General features: G+C 34.7%; 2 protein-coding genes and 1 long non-coding RNA gene across 3 annotated transcripts; 2 read left to right on the forward strand and 1 right to left on the reverse strand.

Moving 5' to 3' along the window:
• Nucleotides 1-1,288: 1,288 nt before the first annotated feature.
• On the forward strand, nucleotides 1,289-4,975 carry LOC308695566. The gene is made up of 3 exons (XR_014030723.1): nucleotides 1,289-1,477; nucleotides 3,265-3,342; nucleotides 4,888-4,975. It is a non-coding gene; the product is annotated as an uncharacterized lncRNA (long non-coding RNA).
• Nucleotides 4,687-5,800, reverse strand: ccl20a.3 (chemokine (C-C motif) ligand 20a, duplicate 3). Its single transcript, XM_081373747.1, has 4 exons — nucleotides 5,423-5,800; nucleotides 5,086-5,185; nucleotides 4,911-4,988; nucleotides 4,687-4,808 (listed from the first exon to the last, which is right to left on the reverse strand). The coding sequence occupies exons 1-4, from the start codon at nucleotides 5,499-5,501 to the stop codon at nucleotides 4,766-4,768; spliced, it is 300 nt and encodes a 99-aa protein (XP_081229873.1). The 5' UTR covers nucleotides 5,502-5,800; the 3' UTR covers nucleotides 4,687-4,765.
• Nucleotides 5,801-10,089: 4,289 nt separating this feature from the next.
• ccl20a.4 (chemokine (C-C motif) ligand 20a, duplicate 4) lies at nucleotides 10,090-13,370 on the forward strand. Its single transcript, XM_081373748.1, has 4 exons — nucleotides 10,090-11,564; nucleotides 12,672-12,780; nucleotides 12,902-12,979; nucleotides 13,227-13,370. Exons 1-4 carry the CDS (start codon nucleotides 11,489-11,491, stop codon nucleotides 13,249-13,251), a joined length of 288 nt encoding a protein of 95 aa, XP_081229874.1. The 5' UTR covers nucleotides 10,090-11,488; the 3' UTR covers nucleotides 13,252-13,370.
• Nucleotides 13,371-21,700: the final 8,330 nt, after the last annotated feature.

The following is a 21,700-nucleotide window of genomic DNA, read 5'->3' on the forward strand; positions in this document are numbered from 1 at the left end:
TAACTTCTAAACCTTTAAAGACAGACCTCCTATGAGCTACGAGGTTGTTAATAAATGTTATATGCTTTTGTTGAAGCCATCAGCCTGCATTATTTGAACTTCTGTTTAAAACAATCCTGTTTAACAGTGGAATTCCTGGTGGAAAGTACATGATTCTTTGAAGAAATCTCCACCAATTAATCGAAACAAGAAAATTGTGCCAAAACAATAAGCTTAACATATATTTTTTATGTAAACCCCAGGGCTGTTGAATGCAATTATTTTCCAGGAAACGCACAGCTAAAGTAGTTCCTGACCTTAACCACATTACAGTTCCACTGTGCCAAATTATTGAAGTTATTTCAAAGGTCCTTTCTCTGTTTGACTCCTGGCCGTTGAATTATTTTAAAAACTAATGCACAATTTTTAATGCACTTTTTCCTTACAGGCCTATGTATACTATATATAAAATAAGATCCTTAATCAATGGCTTAACAAAGAGTTATATGTCAATGCAAATACCATGTGAATATGATGAATATTCAAAACCATGAGTACTATGGTGTTGTATGGTATATAGGCTACTGGTTGAAATTAATGTTGTTTCAGGCCACAATCTGAGCTCTACCCCTATAATTTAAACTCCGTGATTGATTTACCTCAGCATAGGATGTTGATCCAGCAATTTTCCCTACTTGAATAAATTTTCAAGAGCAAAATCTTAAACCTCGTAAGCTGAGTGAACCAAGGGATTCCCTGAGAATTGACGCTCATAATTGGTTGTTACTGCATGATCTTCAATGCTATAAAGATAAAGATGTATAGGAACCTATACTGTAATAAATAACTGTTGTCGTGAGTTCAATAAACCCAGCAATTGCGGTTTTATGGTTGTTTTGGAGCCCTAAAGGAGTCCGTTTCTCGCACAGCTCTGTTTGAACACAGATCCGCAGCGCCAGGATCTCACCTCCTTGCCTGGAGCTGTAAATGTAATAATCAAAAGTAATGCAGAATGACATTGTCTGTCTGAGTTATTCTCAGCGCTAGTGTATTTTTAAGGGCCCCAATAAATGGCTTGATGAATGCAGTTTTCTTTATTTCTTATTTAAATAGGATGAGGGTTTGACATATCGATGGGCTTATCCCATATGACCATATGCTTTATTCACATTGCATGTAACAAGATGTGAACTCTGAAACTCTGAAATGTCAATCATATAGGATATGAATGCTTAGCTCTAAAAGAGTTTTGGCTAATATGGACAGCAAACATGTGAATGAGTTCATGTGACGGGGAAAGTTTGCTGTTCACTGTTGCATAAAAGGAAAGATTAGAGCTGGGCAGTGGAGCTGTTTTGTTGCCGTGTTCCTGTTTGTGTGTGTGGGTGTTTTGGAATGTGTGTGTTTCTCCATTATTCAGCAGGAAGTCCTCTGTGTGTGCAGCCGTGCAGAGAGGACCGAGGCAATGATGTCATCGCCAGTCATGAGAGCATCGCTGGTAATTAAACAACTCAGCTGCAGGAAGTGTGTGTGTGTGTGTGTGTGTGTGTGTGTGTGTGTGTGTGTGTGTGTGTGTGTGTGTGTGTGTGTGTGTGTGTGTGTGTGTGTGTGTGTGTGTGATGTACTTTTGGGGGCAAAATTCTCTAGAAGCAGCCAATTATGAATAATTCCCTTTAATTGAAATAGAAATAGCTCTGAAATAGAAAAATGGTCCATAAAAAGAGTAAATAGTGCGCTGTTCAATTTTAATAGCAGTTGAATTTTAGATTTTAGTCTTTAGTGTTATTTATGTAGCATACTTATACTGCTGTAGCCTATATATAATGTATGTAGCCTAAGATATACTGCTGGGGAAAGTTACATTTAAAACTATTGTGTTACAATATTGTGTTACTCCCTAAAAAAACTAACTAATTGCATACTTTTAATGGAAAGTAATGCATTACGTATGTTTTTTTTTTTTTACGTTACTTTTCTAGCCTCGTCTGGGCTTGCTTTTTTAATTAATAATAAAAAAAAAAAGTTCTAATTTTGGCAAATGTAAAGGCCCTTTTATACCAAAAGTGAAATGAATAAGCCTCAGGGCTCAGGCTTAAAGAAAAATGTAAATTCACGTCTGTACAGTAGAGGGCGCTGCTCAAACAAACCTTTCAGCTGTCCTGCCTTTCTGGATTGCAGAAGAATGTCAGCAATAAAAATAATTGTGATGTTTAACTAAAGTAATTTTTGCTTATTGGTTTGGTTGAACTGTATCATTGAATATAATCCGCAAAGACATTGGTTAATAAAGTGAGATTAAATACATAAAGTAGGCTATATTTGTGTTATTTAATTATTGCAGGTTTGCGTATTCGGATTACGGATTACGTAGTAATCGGATTACGTACCTCACGTTACTTGTAATGCTTACCTCAATACTGCACATGAAAAAGTGGAAAATAAAAAGATTTTCATAGTTTTTTCTCCAATAATCAGAAGGATATTCGGTTAAAATCAATGACGTTTTGGCTGTGTGAGGTTCCATATTCACCTTAAACGTCAAAGTGTTAATCTAGTGAAGTTGGAAATATAAGCCTACTTTCATAGAACATGCGTCTTAAATTAGGCTATATTTTTGGATGTTGGCCTATATTTTTTATGTTGGCTTCCGTATACATTCAGTGTAATCTTTAATCTGCTTTTAAATCATAGATCATCGTGCGGGTGAGTAGCCTAAATGGTGACAGAATTTTCATTTTTGAGTTAAATAGTCTGTCTCTTTATTCTTTAGTTTATGTTTTCTCGTGTATTTCTGTATATTCGCATAGGCCTATATCTTCTTATCAGTATGAGATAAACTGTAGCCTGATTTACTCTCACTCCGGTCAACAATGAAGTTTGCAGGGGAATTGTCTTTCCTCCTCGTTCTCATTTACTTGGATTTTTTATTTACATTAGACACAATTTGTTGAACCTTCACTTCATAATCAGATAAATAAGATTATAATATTTTTTTAAAGATCCGAGTCATTTATTATGAGCACCTTGTATATATGTTAGTTTCTCTCATACTGTCACGTGACATGAGAAAGAAAGGAAGAAATGCCTCATAAACACTGCAGGTTTGATAGAAGATTGAATTAACAACTGAGTTTATTAATATATCTGTTGTTATTGTTGATTGTCTGACGATGAGAGGCTACAGTCGCTGGTCTAGGACAATTTTAAATCAAAATGTTTTATTTCATAGAGTAGGGCGACACCATGTGGATCTTCGGTCTGATTATTATTTCTTTTTCTTTGTAGGCCTGTGTGTAAAGTTCGTCACGCAAGAGAAGAACAATGCGTGTAACTAAGCAGTCACTTGACAGCTTATCTTTCTAGGTTTGTTTGTTTAACCCAGAGAGAAGTTGTTCTGCATTCCAGCGCTTCCTCTTAGATGATCATAGCCAATCTTTAAGGTTATTTCCCTGAAGCATGTAGAGTATGGGGAATTTTTCACCTAAGCCTTTAATCAACTTTCTGTCATCTCGTTCATGCTCTCGTTCTCTGTCCAGTCACAGGACATTATTCAAATTAATTCCTCTCCTTTATTCAATCACAGCATAAATTCATCTGCACTTTCAATATGCCCTGGTGAAAAAAATAAATAAATAAATAATAAGTATACTTGCAGCCAGACTAATACAGTATGCTTCAAGCGTGTTAATGATTAGTTAACTTAGTTAACAAGTAAGTTAAAGTAGGCCAATATGCCTGTGTAGGGACTAATTACATGCTTGATTAGTGATATTAAAGTGTGCTTTATTTGTATTACATTACAAATTTATTACGAGTGTCTTCGAAACAAGCAATATACCATAAGTGTATTATATTTGAGTAAAAAGTATTTGCTCAGTAATACCTTTGGCTTATTCAAATACTACAAATTGCACACTTTGTCTTCAATAACAAACGCACATTGATAAACAAAGCTATACTTTGTACAATAAGCTAGTGTATACATAATGTATTTTGAAAGTATACTTTCAATGCATTGTTACAAAGATCATTTTCAGCACACCGTAAAAAAAACATCCCTAAAATATATTTTTAAGTAAAGTGCAAATAATACACCTTTAAAAAAATAAACAGAAATTTCACTTCAAGTATAATTTTCTAATATATATTTTTAGAAAATATACTAAAGTACAATTATTTTAAAGTGTGTTAAAAGTTGTGTTGTTAAAATAGGTAAAAGCATGATGCTAATATACTTTATTTAATATTTGCAATGTACTATTGAAAAAGGGAATATATTTCAAATACAATAAAGTGTACTTTTTTCACTAGGGTGCACTTTGTCTGTGTCATATGTAAACTATTCAAATTCAAGTTATGGTGTCTTACATCTTCTAATGTGCATTTATTTTACTGCTATGTGTATCTTATTAAAATTATTGTTATTATTTTTTGTACAGTTTAATTGTTTAAGTTTAGCTACAAGAACCGCAATTTATTATACTGCTGTTATTCTGAAACTCATATATGTATCTAGTTAAAATTATTTAAATTAGGCTATTATTATTCATTTTCGTTCAATTTTATTAAGTTTGAGCTACAAGAACCACAATTAAATACAAAACACAAGTTTTCAATTTACTTAAAAAAATAATTTTAATGCATTGAATTAAACAAGCAAGCAAATAGTATAAAATAACATGCATATACAAATATGCAGAGTACATATGCAGATTTCATAAAGAAAAATAGATCCTCCTCCATGAAGAATTATTCTTGTAGCAACATCTGTTCAGATGTGGTCAAATTAGACTTTTGAATGTTTTTTGTTGATTGCTTGTGCTTTTTCCCTAAAATCAGAAAATAAATGACAGAATTATTAGCTTCAATTCAATGTTGTTCAATTAATTTGTGCTTATGCATCCACAGCAATCACAACTCTGCAAGTTTACCTCAGTTTACGGATGTTTTCCATCACCCAGCCTTTGGAGGGGTCTGTGCAAATGTTCTTGCCTCCGTTTGTGTGGAATCTGTGGGGTAAGGAAGCATCTTTTAGTTTTCTTTTTTCCTTAGGAATCGGTAATTTAATGAATAATCCTCTATGAATAGTATGCATCCCATACTTACATTACAGCATCAATGTGGCAGTGTCTTGTGATGGTCTGAATGGAATATCCTTTGATATATGTCATTTTTATCATTCCTTTGGTGTACTTTCTGCAACACGCTGTAAACACAACAATACGAGCATGTTAACACCTACTGAGTTTTTAAATAATAATAATTACAAAAACATTTTTACATTTATAAATGGATTTTAAACACATTTACCACGTCATTGTCCCTAAAAAACAAAACGCTTATTCCAGTAAAGGAGTAAAAATTAAAAAATGTATCCATGACTGTGCAAATAGCTTGATTATGAATCCACTAATGGAAAAAAAGGAAAGAAAGATGTACTTACACAAAGGTGAGGCATCTGTATAAAGTACACTGAGAGCCACAACCATCAGCACGAGCACGCTGGCTGAAACCCGAGTCATCCTCTCTGTTTCTGTGTGTGTGTGTGTTTGTGTGAGATCCTCAAAGCAAGAGTCAGATGTGAAATGGGGCAAGAGAGTGTGGTGCCTTTATAGGTCGGACATGGAAACTACCGACAGGGTTTTCCGTTCCTACGTATACAGATGTACATGTGTACAGAAAATAATACAAAAATTTAACCACAATGAGAGCTTATCTGGCCTGTCAGTCAAACAGGTGCAACAAGGAAGAACACAGAGGAAAAAATGGCCTGTGGGAAATAACAGAGGTGTTTTTAGTTTACTTCCTGAAAGAGAGAGTGATCCACCAACATATTTGAATGGTTTCCTCCTGGTAAATTAATAATGTTGGAAACTCCGAGATGCCTTTAGTTAAAAAATGTAAGGTCACTGGAACAAAGGCAAAAATCCAGGACCAGATATCTGCCTAAAATAAACCTGAATGTCTACTTTAGTCTAGGGTGTTGTAGCATAAATAGATTTATGTAATAGTAAATTAATGAAAACACTGTATAATTAGACCTAAAGGGTGTGTGGCATTTAGTGCTTTGGCCGTATGCAAAATGACTTCTTAAATCTTAACAATGACTTTTATCAACAATTCATTGAATATATTTTTTCTTTCTTTTGTATTGTGGTAAAAATAATAATAATAATAATAATAATATTAAATAAATAAAAAACTAACATCTAAACGACCTGGTTTTATTCAAGTCAAACATATTATTTAATATTGCAGAATGTTTTTTTTTTTTTTGCATTTACATGTCACAGGAATTCGAATGTTAATTAAATATTAAATATATATATAAACATTTAAACCAATCAAACACTATGGTACAGCAAATCACTTTAATTAAACAGTCTTACAGCAGATGAACGGAAAGACTTAATATATCTCACTTTTGAGCAACGCGCTACACATATCCCACACGGTTTCATAGAGGGGGGAAGATTATGAAATAATGGAAGACAGCTTCCTTACCATCCTTTCTTGCCCAATTTCATCTGCAGAAGGCAGTGGGCACCCCAGCACTGAACTAGCCCTCCTAATCAGTTTGTAAAGTCTTTTTCCCCCCCCATACCCTCTCAGAAATCCCACCACCCCAACATACTACACAGTATTAAGAAGATACCACAGTCTCATAAAAAGTCTTCAAAAGTCTGGCACACACCAAACGATCTCGGTCGACTCAGCAAATGCATATGGCTCTGACCCTCTTTATATAAGTAAATCATGTGATCACAACAATCCAGCTTATTGTTTAAGTAGATTTAAAAAAAAAAAATGAGATTCCACAATTTCAGTATCCACCCCTTGAATATTTACAGTGACAATTTGATGTGTTTTCTTTTGGAAATATAAAGTAAATATGTATTTATATATTTGTGGTAACTTGATATAAAAAAACACACAAGAGAGAGGAATGCAGGAGGGTCGGTTAACTAATAACTGAGCGTATTTTACAGGATTATACCAGCATGACCTGATATCTAAAGGACAGAACATTCTACAGCAACGGGTAATTCCCACACAACACAAGCATACACCCCTAGTGATAACAACCGGAACGGATAGAACTGCACTCAGTCTACTACAATACTATACACAAATACATTCACTTAAACCTAAAAAATGTTAAAAGAGTTAAATCAAGTTAAATAGCATGTTAGCACTTTTTACAGTGCATGGCACTTTAAATTTGAACAACAGTTATTGATTAAGTAACCTTGTAAAAGTGGTGGGGGAATTTATTTTTAGAAAGGCTTAAGACTATTCTTTGTACTGATGACCACACATTACGATCTGATTTCCAGTTGTTGCCCCTACCCAGACAGCAACATAGCGTCGGCCCAGATCCGGCCCACATCTGGGCCGTGTGGAATCCACGTGTACCAGATGTGGGCCGGATCTGGGCCGACACTATGTTGTTGTCTGGGTAGGTCGTGCATTTTAAAGTACTAAAAATAAAGAATCGTTTGTGTGGCTATTGAATTGTTCTTGCCCCGATGAGAGTTAATGAAATTCATAATAATATTTAGAAATGAAGCTGGTATTTATACACTCTTAGAAGAAAAGGTTGTATAGAAGAAGGTTCTGTCAGGTGCTTCATACAAGACAACCTTTTATGGGTGCCCATTATGGATTTAGTTTTAAATAAATATATATTTTTTTAATTATTATTTTTTATTTTGATTTAGTTTTATGAATTAACAGCTTGTAAACTTCAATGCATTGCAAACTTCAACCCCCCCCCCCCCCCCCACCACACACACACACACACACACACACACACACACACACACACACACTTTTTCAAAAAAAAAAAAAAAATTACACTTAATTTGAACCTTTATTCACCTTATCCAGTCCTATGCAATGTTTGCTGGTAACTAGAAATCCACTGTCCAATTTCTAAAGTTATCAAGACTCTAAAGTTTCATTAAGTTAGGACTACTGCAACTTGTTTAGTTTTTCACCAATTAATGCAGAATTTTGAGTTTAAATTACAACATTAAGTTAATGTAATCATCAACTTTATTATGTCAATATATATAATGTTTGCCATTTAAAAGTTTTAATTAAGTCGGTAAATTCGAATTTTTAACTTGGATACCATGCATTTATGTAACTTGTGGTAAAAGGGTCCCCTAAATTTTTATATTTTTTTATATTTAAAGTGTTATTGACCAACATTGGTTCTCCAAAACGCAACAGCACATGGAATATTTTACATACTGTCAAACCGCTTGGAAACGCCAGATCAGATGGAGCGATAATGATTGGCTAAAGAGTGTCACGGTCCCTTTGACCTGGGACTTTTGAAACAAAGAACCTTTTAGCAGCTGGGAATATCCACCTGGACAGAGACTCAAACCTTAACCTTTTGGTTATAGAGTGAATGCATTATGGATTTATGATTGTATTGTGTCTTATGATTATATAACTAGATAAAACCACACACATGCACACATATGGATCGTTCTGAACTACGTACATTAAGCGGCGTCCTAATTTCCACATGCTAAACGTGTGGTTTCTTATGCGGGTGTAGCTGACTTTCATGTTTTTTCTAGGTCATAATGTTTTATGTAACTCGTCCTAAAATCAGAAAGTGAAATAGGTCATAAGAGTGAGAACAAAGCCTTACAGTGCTCTTTTAGCAATGAATCACTTCCCTTCAAACCCACAGCCGTCCTGTTGCACGACTTTAAACAACAATTTTAATGTCACTTAAAAGCATTGCTCTCCGTAGTGGTTTTACTAAAACATTCTTAGATTCTTTTATTTACACCTCCAGGTTTAGAGAAGTGTCATGCTGCTTGACATTTTGACTTTATTTTCTATGAAAGACACTTATGATGTTATAAAACAGGGGAGAAAAAGGAGTTAGATCATTGGATCCTACTGTTTCTTCTCTGATCTAAACTGATCTAAAGCTGCGATAAGAGAATGTGATGAGTGTTAGATTTCCTGGACTCAATGTTAGTCTAAATGTTTAAATTATATGTGTTATTTATATTGTTTTGGCTCACACATTATATTAAGTGTTTTTAGATGCTATGTAAGATTTAAATTAATCAATTGATCCAACGCACTTATTGTGTAGGTACGTTTTTACATTGTGCATATATTTTTATAAGCAATTATAATTAATTACATCTGTCATTTTTTTTAATACATCAATAATTGCATTGTTGACCCTACACCAGTGTTATTTGAGTTTTATTATAGTTTTATTCATATTTTAAAATGGCTTTTATTGTTATATTTTTAGCTCTCATGTTGTTGTTTTTTTAAACGCTTTTGTAATTTTTTATTGTTTTTGATTTTTAAATATTGCTATTTAGGTGTAATTTGTTTTTATTTCAAAAAGTAAGTTTTATTTTTATTTTTATTTATTTTTTAATTAATTTTAGTGCTTCAACTTAAACTTCTTTCAGTTTATTGCTAAGGCAACATTTCAAATTTTCTAAATTTAGTTAAATTTAACTAATATTTATATTTATTTTATGTCTGGTTTAATCAGGTGGGTTTAGTTTTGGTTAAAGATAATAACCCTGCAATACACCAACCCCTTAACCCACCCTTAAACCACACAATGACCTAACCTTACCCTTATCTCACCTCAAGATTTCTTTTTTATGCAAGTACGTATTTTAGTAGTTAAAGACACCTAATATAAAGCATGACCTCATTTGATCTTGAAAGTCTCATTTGATCTTGGGAATTTTAACTCGAGTAACTCAGCTGCCATCAAAGAATGACTGTTTCCTTCCTCAAAAAGTTTCAATTGAAATAGAGAATAATTCATGAAAAACTGAGCTAATGATTCTTTGGTGTGTTCCCCGTTTAATGTTTAATGAACATTTGCATGACTTTGTTTAGAATATATTGGGAAGGAATTTAATGTGTCCCCATTACAGTGTAATTAGACATTTAAATACTGAGTAATAGTAAGGTTACACTTAATTTTAAGGTGTAATTGTTACAGTGTAATTATACATTTAAGTACTGAGTACTGTAATTTTAAGCAACTACATGTACGTATTTACTATACACTCTCAGAAAAAAGGTACAAAAGCTGTCACTGTGGCGGTACCTTTTCAAAAGGTACACCTTTGTACCTAAAGAGGTACATATTGGTACCAAATGTGTACATATTAGAACCTAAATGGTACATAAGAACCCTTTTGAAGGGTACCATCCCAGAGACAGCTTTTGTACCTTTTTTTCTGAGATATAGTAAGTACGTGTAGTTGCTTAAAATTACTCAGTACTTAAATGTAGAACTACACTGTAACAATTACACCTTAAAATGAATGGTTATTGTAGGATTAGGATTTGGTTGAGGGTTAGTTGCATGCAGAATTTACTTTTATTACTATGGTAACATGTAACATATGTAACAAGGACACTGTAAAAAATAAAGTGTTACCTTATGTACTTACTATAGGGTTTGAGTTAGGAATAAGGGTTAGTTTAGGGTAAGTTGCATGTAATTATGCCTATTTTATAGTTATTACTATAGATGGTAAAAAAATTTAACATGTATAACAAGGACACTTTAAATAAAGTGTTACCATATTTGTTTTGTTTTATTTTATTAGTATATATAAAAATATATATCATTACAAATAAAAACAGTACATCATATATTTTTAAAGTGCTGTCTTTCTGCAGGCCAAGTATAAAATATTTAAAATAACCAGAATTGAGTTTAAAAATTACCCTTTTTTTTCCCCACATTGCTCTAATTTCAATTTTTTGTGTGCTAAATAAACATTTATATACATCATGAGCTGTACATTTGTTAAATTTTTATACTGTATAATTACATTTTATCATTGGTCTCTGATCTTTTTGATGTTTATTTTTTTTTCTAAGCATTTATGTTGAGGGAAAAAGTCCATCTACATGTTTACCTAGGTACCGTTTTTTTTTAACTAATCTAACTTTTTAAATTTCCAGTTATTTAAAGAATTATAATAAAGAAAGTCTATTCTTAAAATAGTATTTCAAATGTTCAATATTAAAATGAGGCAACTGCCTTTTTTAATATTTGTGGCAGTCAGTGACTATGATAATACTTTTTGCATTCAATTCATTATATACCAGCTCTAATTATGATTAGTGTCTAAATTGGCAATTTCGTTGATGACACAATGATTACTTTAAAAAAGAAAGAAATAAATAAAGGACAGTGATTATGTCACAAATTGATATATTTAGAGGGATGGAACATCCCACTTTATGGCATATGAATTTAGCCGACCTACTAATATTTAACACCGTAATTTTCCCCTGTCTTCCACCCCTATGATGTGGTCTTCAAATTCCCCTGATGAACAGCTATATAATGTTGATTTTGGGGGTGCCCTTCATCATCACCATCCTCAACATTGCTGCTATCCACTAACTAACACTTTCAAATACTTTTGATCACTTTTTATTTAATTTTTCACCGATAAGCGTCTTGTTTCCCTGCATGATGAGCAGACTGGTCCTGACGTCATCGACGCTGCTGCTGCTGCTGTGTTTCTGGGTCACTTTGAGTCAAAGCAGTGAGTAAAACTGACTTCTGTCAGACATTCTCTTTGATTTAAAGTGTTTTTTCAGGGCTTTGAATTCACAAGGCTGTTCTTGAAATGAAGCCATATGCATTTTTAGATATTTTACACCTTTAGGACGAACACGTTTACCAGAGCTGAGACACTGCCATGCTTGACAATCCGGGCTATTGCAATTGATTTGTGATGAATTTACATCTTAAGTCAGTGGTGAATTGAATAGGCAAAACAATTTAACATCTCTAACTTATCAGAGCATCACTGGCTTGATATGGTTCTGTTTTTGCAGTTTAATAACCTAAGAAATAAAATTCAGTCGTTATTTACACCACTTTATGTCTGTTTTTTTTTTTTTTCTGTGGAACAAAAAATTAGAAATATTAAAGAATACTTAATAAGAATACTTTTCCTCAAAATGATCATCTTTGGCCTTTTTCATATAACTCCAAGATGCCATTGGTTCTAGCATTGTTAAATGGGTTTCACAAATATGTTACTGTACATATACAGATTCAAAGGCATTATTTTATAGTTAAGGTTTAAGACGAGACACTACATGCATCAATTTTGAGATTTTGGCTTTTTTGGCTTTTCATTAAGTTTTTTTTTTCAGACTTGTGGAAAGAAAATATCCAAAATACACTTTTAACTGTATCTTTTAGAGCACTTTATCTATTTGCGTCTGTAGATTTAAATTACAGTACATATCTTTAAAGGCCGTTTTATTCTTATCTACAGTATATTCTAAAGGTTTTTTTTACTGAGGGGTTTGTTCAAATATAATCTTCCTGATTTTATACAACATTTTATTCCTAAAGAAATGGTGAAAATGTATTTATTTTTGGCTGTTGGCATTTTCTGATTTGTGGAGTGATAAATAGAGATATCCAAAATCCCCTCTGTAAAAACCTTTGACTCTAATATATCAAACAAAATAAATAAAAAATGAAACAAGAATTTTGAACCTGACTTAATCCAATGCCAAGTTTACCAGGAAAGTGTATTAATGTGGATTAATGAATCTTTGAATAAACCTGTGGGACAGGTTAGTTGGTCAGGTATCATGATACCACATGAACTGAGAGTGTGTCTTGTGTTAAGGTCCGATGAGGTGCTGTACCAAGTATTCACCGCATCCTTTACCTGTTCACCGGCTGCAAGACTTCACTCGACAGGACGTCACCACGACCTGCAACATAGAGGCTGTCATGTGAGTCACAACGCGGGTTCTGTCTTAAAATTACATGTCTCTGATATTAATGTTCTTACATAACAATGTGAAAGAATAATCTGTGATATCTACTTAATCTTGAACATTCTCTTTCCTGCAGTTTTACTACGGTAAAGGACAGACTGATCTGTGCTAAACCTGATGATCTATGGGTTCAGAAAGCAATCGCACATATCCAGTGAGTTCAGCATTACACACACTTACATTTATGTTTCTTAAAAACAGTGTATATATTGAATGGTAGTGAGCACAAAATGTAACCTTAGCTGTGAATATGACTAAACTGGCAAACGTAGTCCTGACCCAGGTCAAGGTTTTGTAATGTGCAAATGTAATTTTTTGATGTCTTTTTTGATGTGCTGGTAAATGAGCTGAAGTTAAGTCTTGAGAAGCCTCTCTTAACGGTTTTATTTTGTTTCTCGCAGGGAGAAAAAAAGGAACTCAGCATAACGTGGACACCATCAAATCGGTCTAAAGTTGCCTTAAATAGAACAAATCAACAGTAACATGAAACACATTGATTACAATTTATTTTTATAATTAATTAATAAATAAGTTGTTTTGACAGCAGCAATGTGTCTTTTTGTTTTGTCTGCTATTGTTTCATCTGCAATATTTCTGATAAGGTCAAGTCAAGTCAAGTCAAGTTTATTTATATAGCGCTTTTCACAACACAGGTTGTATCAAAGCAGCTTCACAGTAATAAATTAGAACAATACATCAATGTTTGTTTCTAGTGGAACGTCTACGTTCGGTAATGCTGATCAATAGTATCGTTGATTGATTAATTCAATTAAATATCCCCAAATATCCCCAACTGAGCAAGCCAAAGGCAACAGTGGCAAGGAACCGAAAAACTCCATCAGGTGACCTAATGGAGAAAAAAAAAACCTTGGGAGAACCCGGGCTCAGTCGGGGGCCAGTTCTCCTCTGGCGTTTATGAACTAGAGGTCGGATTTAACTGTAGGATTAAAAGTATTATATGAATGCCTGGCTGAAGAGATGCGTCTTTAATCTAGTTTTAAACTGGGAGAGTGAGTCTGAGCAACGAACAGTATCCGGAAGACTATTCCAGAGTTTTGGTGCTAAATGTGAAAATGCTCTCCCTCCTTTGGTGGATCTGGATATCCTAGGTATGACCAGAAGCCTCGAATTTAGTGATCTTAAAGAGCGCGATGGATTATAGGGCGATAGAAGATCGGTTAAATAGACTGGAGCTAAGCCGTTTAGGGCTTTATAAGTCAGTAGCAATACCTTGTAATTAATACGGGACTTTATAGGTAACCAATGTAGGGATGATAAAATCGGTGTTATATGATCATATTTTCTTGATCTAGTTAGAACTCTAGCGGCGGCATTTTGGACTAACTGTAGCTTGTTTATTAAGGATGCAGGACAACCGGCTAATAACGCATTACAGTAATCTAGTCTCGAGGTCATGAATGCATGAACTAACTTTTCTGCGTCAGAAACTGATAGCATATTACGTAGCTTAGCAATGTTTCTAAGGTGGAAAAAGGCTGTTCTTGTAACATATGAAATATGATTTTCAAAAGACAGGTTGCAGTCTAATATAACACCCAGGTTTTTTACTGTAGAGGATGAAGTAACAGGACATCCTACTATGTTAAAGTTGTATTGTGAGAGGTTTTGTGGGTGGTTTTTTGAACCAATAAGTAGTACCTCTGTCTTGTCTGGATTTAATAAAAGAAAATTATGCGTCATCCAATCTTTTATATCTTTAACACACTCTGTCAATTTGGATAATTTAGCGTTTTCATCTGGCCGTGATGAAATATAGATTTGAGTGTCATCAGCATAACAATGGAAACTAATTCCATGTTTCCTTATAATATTTCCAAGTGGCAGCATATATATTGAGAATAATAGAGGGCCTAACACAGATCCTTGCGGCACTCCATAGTTTACTGGAGTTATGATAGATTTTTCTCCATTTAAATAAACAAAATGGTAGCGGTCAGATAAATACGATCTAAACCAGCTTAATGCTTGTCCTTGAACACCAGTATAATTTTGTAGTCGATCTAAGAGTATTGTATGATCTATAGTATCGAACGCAGCACTAAGATCAAGTAAAACTAATATTGAGATACAGCCTTGGTCAGAAGCTAAAAGTAAATCATTTGTGATTTTAACGAGCGCAGTTTCAGTGCTATGATGCGGCCTGAATCCAGACTGAAACTTTTCATAGGTGTCATTTTCTTGTAAGAAAGAGCCCAGTTGAGCGGACACAACTTTTTCTAGTATTTTAGACATAAAAGGTAGATTTGAAATGGGTCTATAATTTACTAGATTATTCGGATCTAATTGTGGTTTCTTAATGAGAGGTTTTATAACTGCCAATTTAAATGTTCTTGGAACATGACCTAAAGATAAAGACGAGTTAATAATATTGAGGAGAGGCTCTTCCACTACAGGTAACACTTCTTTCAATAGTTTAGTTGGTATGGGATCTAATAAACATGTTGTTGTTTTAGAGGAAATGATAAATTTATTTAACTCTTTTTGTTCTATAGTTGAAAAGCACTGTAATTGTTCTTGCGGCGTGATAATTGAGGCTGAATTATAAGGCGCGATTGAGGATTGAACGTTTACAATTGTGGTTCTGATGTTTTCTATTTTCTCAGTGAAGAACTTCATGAAATCATTACTACTAAACTGTAATGGAATACTTTGTTCAGGAGACATCTGTTTATTTGTTAGTCTCGCCACGGTGTTAAATAAGAACTTAGGATTGTTATGGTTGTTTTCTATTAGTTTGCGTAGATGCTCAGCCCTGGCCGCTTTTAGGGCCTTTTTATAACGTGACATACTGTCTTTCCATGCGATTCTAAAGACCTCTAAGTTGGTTTGTTTCCATTTACGCTCTAAATTACGGGTTTCTCTCTTTAGAACACGCGTAGTACTGTTGTACCATGGTGCTTTACTTTTCTCTCTGACCTTTTTTAATCTAATGGGCGCAACAATATCCAATGATCCAGAGAGAATGGTGCTCATAGTGCTAGTTAATTCCTCAAGTTCATCTGTTTGTTTGGGTTCACTGAGCAATAAGGTTGACTTAGTTTGAAGTATTTTCACAATATGCTCACAAGGTTGCTCTGGGATTTCAAGACTCTAAATAAATCTTTATAGCAGTACACCTGGGCAAGATAGAAATATGTTTAAACTTTATGGGTTACACATGAATGTTTGGAAGGACACAAAGTAGACAATAGGTGGCAGTATGTGTCCACTTGCCAGCAGCCCAAAATGAATCATTGAAGTTTGGTGCTAGCAAAAGCATCAATGTCCAGCTTAGTAGTAATTACTTTGGACTTTTTAACCAACCGTTCCCAGAATGTCAGACTAGGAAAATTCACTTCTTCAGGTCTTACCCTGAATACTGGTGGATGTGTGTTGAGTCCCCTGCTATATGCACTCTTCACTCATGACGGTCTACGTGCCCATGTAACAAACAAAATTTTTAGATGATATTGGCTTTATCATGAACAATGATGAGTATGCATAGGCACGAACTACAAAATCTGACAGCCTAGTGCTCCAACAATAATCTCATTCTGAATACCAAGAAAAAAGAGAGAGAGAGAAATAAATGGAGTGGCTGTGGAGAGAGTTCCCCGTTTTAAATGATTGGGGTTGAACATTACAGAGGATTTTTTCTTGTACTACACACACCTCAACTGTCATTGGAAAAGCACAACAACGTCTTTATTTTCTGAGAAGATTAAAGAAAGTAAGATTGCCTCAGAACTTTTATCGATGTGCAGTGGAGAGTGAACTGACATATTGCATCACATCCTGGTACGGTAGTTGTACAAGAGAGGAACAGAGGGGCTGTGCAACGAGTTACCAAAATGGCACAAAATATCATTGGCACACAGTTACCAATTAACTCATGTCAGAGCAGAACCTCCAGATTGATTTGAGATCATCCCACTCACCCTGCACACTACCTCTTTAATCTCCCTCCTCACAGGACAATTTACTCTCGTAGTACAAGACTGAAAAATAGATTTTTTTGCTTGAAAATAGCAACTATTGAACACTTCCTGACTGGTTTCCCGTCTATAAATTATATTTGTAATTGCACTGCAAATTACACTTTAAACAGTCGTTTGTTGCTTTTTACTAGGGATGCACTGATATGAAAATTTGGCCGATACGATAATTCTTCATATTTGAAAGCTCTAAATTTAAGTAAAAATAAGTTTTTATATACATTTTGAGAGCATGATTGCAAAAACATAAGTCTCACTATTAAAAGCCATGTCCCAAGCACACAATTTTAATATTCTCAGTGTCATTTTATGTAGTCTATAACAGACTTGCACTGCACATGTTGCACTAAACTATTTTCCTTTTTTGAAGTGATTTCAATCATATTTCAAGCAATTCAAAACCATCATGGCAAACAGTGCGCATCTGAAGTGTCGCAGCTAAAGGCTTTAAACTATATGGCAAATTTTCTTATCGGTCCGATAACAATAACATTAAAATGATCATATATCGGCCGATACCGATATGGTGGCAGAAATATCTTGCATCCCTACTTTTTACTGTACTAATAATTTTTTTATCTTATGTATCTTTTTTATAAGGACAGAATGTTGTTGTTTTGCATAGCAGTATAATGACAATGAAGTCTTGAACTTTAGCAGTAATTAATCCAATGCATCCTCCTTTTACATTAAGTAGGGGGGAGTTTTGCAATTCTCTTGTCATGAGCTTACAACAGAACCGCATCACATAGCAACCATATATTTATTCAGGCCACAGTGGGCACAGGGCCGGTGTGGTGCCGAAAAATGACATGGTTCCCCAGCATGGTTAGGTGTGGGGTTAGGATTAGGCAATCAAGTAGACTTCAACAAGGGGGTGATAATTTGGTATTGAATCGAAATGTGGGAATTATTATACTTTTACAGTTTATCTGTGCAAATATAAGTGATTAATGTAAACAGAGAATCATTGAGATTCTACAGTAAAATGCTGCTATCTATCAGTCTTTTCCTGGTCATGTTTCAAGCAACTCTGAAATCACAGTATGCAGTTGCCATTAAAATTGTATATTATTCAAATTATTACAATGAAAATTATAGCAACTAGTAGATACTGTTGTTTTTTTTTTTTTTTTTACTTTCCTGTCTATAGTTTAAAGGGGGGGGGGGTGGAATGCTATTTCATGCATACTGAGTTTTTTACACTGTTAAAGAGTTGGAAGTTTCAAAAATTAACGTTTGAAGGAGTATTTCTGTTTCAAAAATGCTCCTTCTGGTTTGTCACAAGTTTTGGAAAGTTTTTTTCGAGTATGGGCCTGTGTGACGTCAGATGTAGCGGAATTTCCTTATACGGGTCCTAAGGGCACTTCTCCTGGAAGGATGCGGGCGCGCGCGCACCCGTAGACCAGAGCGAGAGAGCGAAAGCAGTACGCCCATCAAAGCGCTGTGCTCGGCTTTAGGGAAGTCAATGTCACCAAAGAAGTGGGTTTTTGGTTGCCAGGGCAAGACAACCCTGCACAGATTCCCAAAGAACCCAGCGTTAAGGGACCAGTGGATGGAGTTTGTTTTTCCAGAGCATCAACAGAGGTTGTGCAAGACTGTTTGTTCCCTGCATTTCGACGATGATTGTTTTATATACAAAGCCCAGATCGATGTATTTGCAGATCATCTTATGCTTAAGGATCGAGCAGTCACAATGATAAAGGTTCTCGGTCGTGCGTTGGAACCGCAGGCGGTGAGTAAAACTGCTTCAAATGTCTCTGTGTGTTGTTAGCTCGGCGCGTTAGCACAGCTTTAGCTCCGCCCACACGGCCCGCCCCCAGCCGCTCGTTTTTTTCCGGAAAGACTCGGTACAGCCTATCTTTCTTTTATAAATATAATAAAACTAAAGACTTTTTGGAGATATGAAGGATGCAATACTACCCTATAGGTACTCAAGATTAACAGGAGATTGAGTGAAAATGAGCATTTCACCCCCCCCTTTAAATCTCCAGACTTGCATCAAACCTCTGTATTCTGGTTAGAATAATTTTTTTGGCTCTAGTCCATTAAATGATTATGTGAAATGTGAAAGGGACATGTGAAGGCCAAGTATGGTAACCCATACTCGGAATTTGTCCTCTGCATTTAACCCATTTAAGTTAGTGAACACACATTAGGAGCAGTAAGTAGTGAACACACACACACACACACACACACACACACTGCAAACCATGGACACAAACACAGAGCTGTGGCAGCCATTTTCATGGGTTACCAGTCTGACTCTCTAACCATTAGGGCACGACCCCCAGTCAAATGTGATTAGAACCAAGATTCAACATGTCATCATAATTTGATTGTGATGTGCTTGGGTTTTTAAGCTAATTTCCATAATGCAAATTTCCATAATGACCAACGCAGTCTAGCAAGAGCAGCACAAATAAAAAATAACGTGGCTTGGCAAACGTTATGTTCAGTAAATTGACGAGTGAATTGCATAATTCATTTAACTCTCCTCCCATTCATTTGTGTCTAAAAGGGAAACTCCTACAAATGCATATGCAATAAGGTGTCCACACCTGTGCATCACCAGTTTTTTCTCACTGCGTTTCTTAGTAAATCCTGAAATAGTTTTTTAATGCCAAAAGAGGGTTTGTGCTTGCGCAAGCTGACAAATAGATTTAAAATAGCTTACTGTTGACATCTTGTGAGCTGTAAAAACCCACCCGCTATCTAAGTTGGGACGGACTGACGATTAACTCTTTTCCCTGAACTTGGGGCATTGAGAACTGCCAAAGTCATCATGTTTGCAAACAGTCATAACCTTTCATTTCATTTCCTCAGTATTGAGGTATTTTTTTTACCTCATTATTGTTCGTTGGTGACTGGGAAACAGTGAATTAAAGAGTAGCCCATGTCAGTGTTTTTAATGTCAAAAAGGGCAATGGCCTTAAAACAGATACGGGTCTTACTCTTCCCACAGTGGGGCTGAACATGACCTGCAGGGTAACAGGTCCAAACTGGAGAACTGTTGTCAGCATTTTCATAAAAAATATCCAACATCCTTGTTTTATGAAAGAGGAACTTGCATGGATGAGCATGTCAAAAAACTCTGCACCGAATGATTTGTAAGAGATATGTCCAGTCAGCAGATTAGTTTAAACTATTAAGAATTAAATAAATATCTGTGAGATATTCCAACTAAGAGCGTTTTTTAAACTCTTTTAAAAAGGACAAAAATAACACATAATTACATATGCTGTGAAAAAGATGGAGGACGGGAACCAAAATCCATTTTGGCCATTGCACCACATCTGTTTCCTGATAGACAAAGTTAATATGATAATAGGCCTACATTAGTGCAAACAGAGCTCTAGTCTAGAAGAGTGTTTAAAAATTCTCCATAAATTCGATTATACAAATTATTAACAAGTTTAACACTGTTTGTGTCCAGATAAGCACTGTTAATTTGTTATTAATAAAATAATTAATAGCAAATTTAAAAAGAGTTCTGCGTACTTTTGCCATGTGACAGGCTACGATAAGGAACAATAAATGAGTAGGCTAGTTAATGTCCTGAGTTTGGGAGCTTGTTTTCCTCAGCTAGCAGTTAGTGAAGTCTTTTTAATCAGTCTTTTTGGATTCAAATCAGACCAATCTACGTTTTTATGTAAGCCTAACTGACTTAAAGAAAAAGAAGTTATGACCATTCTTGATGCACTTTTATGATGGATAGACACACTTTTATGATGGATAGACACACTTTTATGATGGATAGGTGCACTTTTATGATGGATAGACACATTTATGATGGATAGGTGCACTTTTATGACGGATAGACACTTTTATGATGGATAGATGCACTTTAATGATGATAGATGCACTTTTATGATGGATAAATGCACTTTTATGATGATAGGTGCACTTTAATGATGGATAGATGCACTTTTATGATGGATAGATGCACTTTAATGATGATAGATGCACTTTTATGATGGATAGATGCACTTTAATGATGGATAGATGCACTTTTATGATGGATAGATGCACTTTTATGATGGATAAATGCACTTTTATGATGATAGGTGCACTTTAATGATGGATAGATGCACTTTTATGATGGATAGATGCACTTTAATGATGATAGATGCACTTTTATGATGGATAAATGCACTTTAATGATGGATAGATGCACTTTTATGATGGATAGATGCACTTTTATGATGGATAAATGCACTTTTATGATGGATAGATGCACTTTTATGATGGATAAATGCACTTTAATGATGGATAGATGCACTTTTATGATGGATAGATGCACTTTTATGATGGATAGATGCACTTTAATGATGGATAGATGCACTTTTATGACGGATAGACACTTTTATGATGGATAAATGCACTTTTATGATGATAGGTGCACTTTAATGATGGATAGATGCACTTTTATGATGGATAGATGCACTTTAATGATGATAGATGCACTTTTATGATGGATAAATGCACTTTAATGATGGATAGATGCACTTTTATGATGGATAGATGCACTTTTATGATGGATAAATGCACTTTTATGATGGATAGATGCACTTTTATGATGGATAAATGCACTTTAATGATGGATAGATGCACTTTTATGATGGATAAATGCACTTTTATGATGGATAGATGCACTTTAATGATGATAGATGCACTTTTATGATGGATAAATGCACTTTAATGATGGATAGATGCACTTTTATGATGGATAGATGCACTTTTATGATGGATAAATGCACTTTTATGATGGATAGACGCACTTTGATGAAAAATATACCCATTGACTTTCATTATAAAGCTTGGAAGAGCCAGGAGGACACTTTTTATTATAACTCTGATTGCTGACTCCAATTTGCTCA

The sequence above is a fragment of the Scardinius erythrophthalmus genome (assembly GCF_964197995.2).
Source record: "Scardinius erythrophthalmus genome assembly, chromosome: 9".
NCBI classification, from domain to species: Eukaryota; Metazoa; Chordata; class Actinopteri; order Cypriniformes; family Leuciscidae; genus Scardinius; species Scardinius erythrophthalmus.

Bases quoted from the DNA above. Each gene is read 5' to 3' on its own strand.
- ccl20a.3 (XM_081373747.1), bottom strand. From the start codon at position 5,501: ATGACTCGGGTTTCAGCCAGCGTGCTCGTGCTGATGGTTGTGGCTCTC. The intron at 5,186-5,422 runs GTAAGTACATCT...TTGTGTTTACAG, and splicing joins TACAGATGCCTCACCTTTGT to CGTGTTGCAGAAAGTACACC. The intron at 4,989-5,085 runs GTAAGTATGGGA...CTTACCCCACAG, and splicing joins TGCCACATTGATGCTGTAAT to ATTCCACACAAACGGAGGCA.
- ccl20a.4 (XM_081373748.1), top strand. From the start codon at position 11,489: ATGATGAGCAGACTGGTCCTGACGTCATCGACGCTGCTGCTGCTGCTG. The intron at 11,565-12,671 runs GTGAGTAAAACT...TCTTGTGTTAAG, and splicing joins GGTCACTTTGAGTCAAAGCA to GTCCGATGAGGTGCTGTACC. The intron at 12,781-12,901 runs GTGAGTCACAAC...TCTTTCCTGCAG, and splicing joins TGCAACATAGAGGCTGTCAT to TTTTACTACGGTAAAGGACA.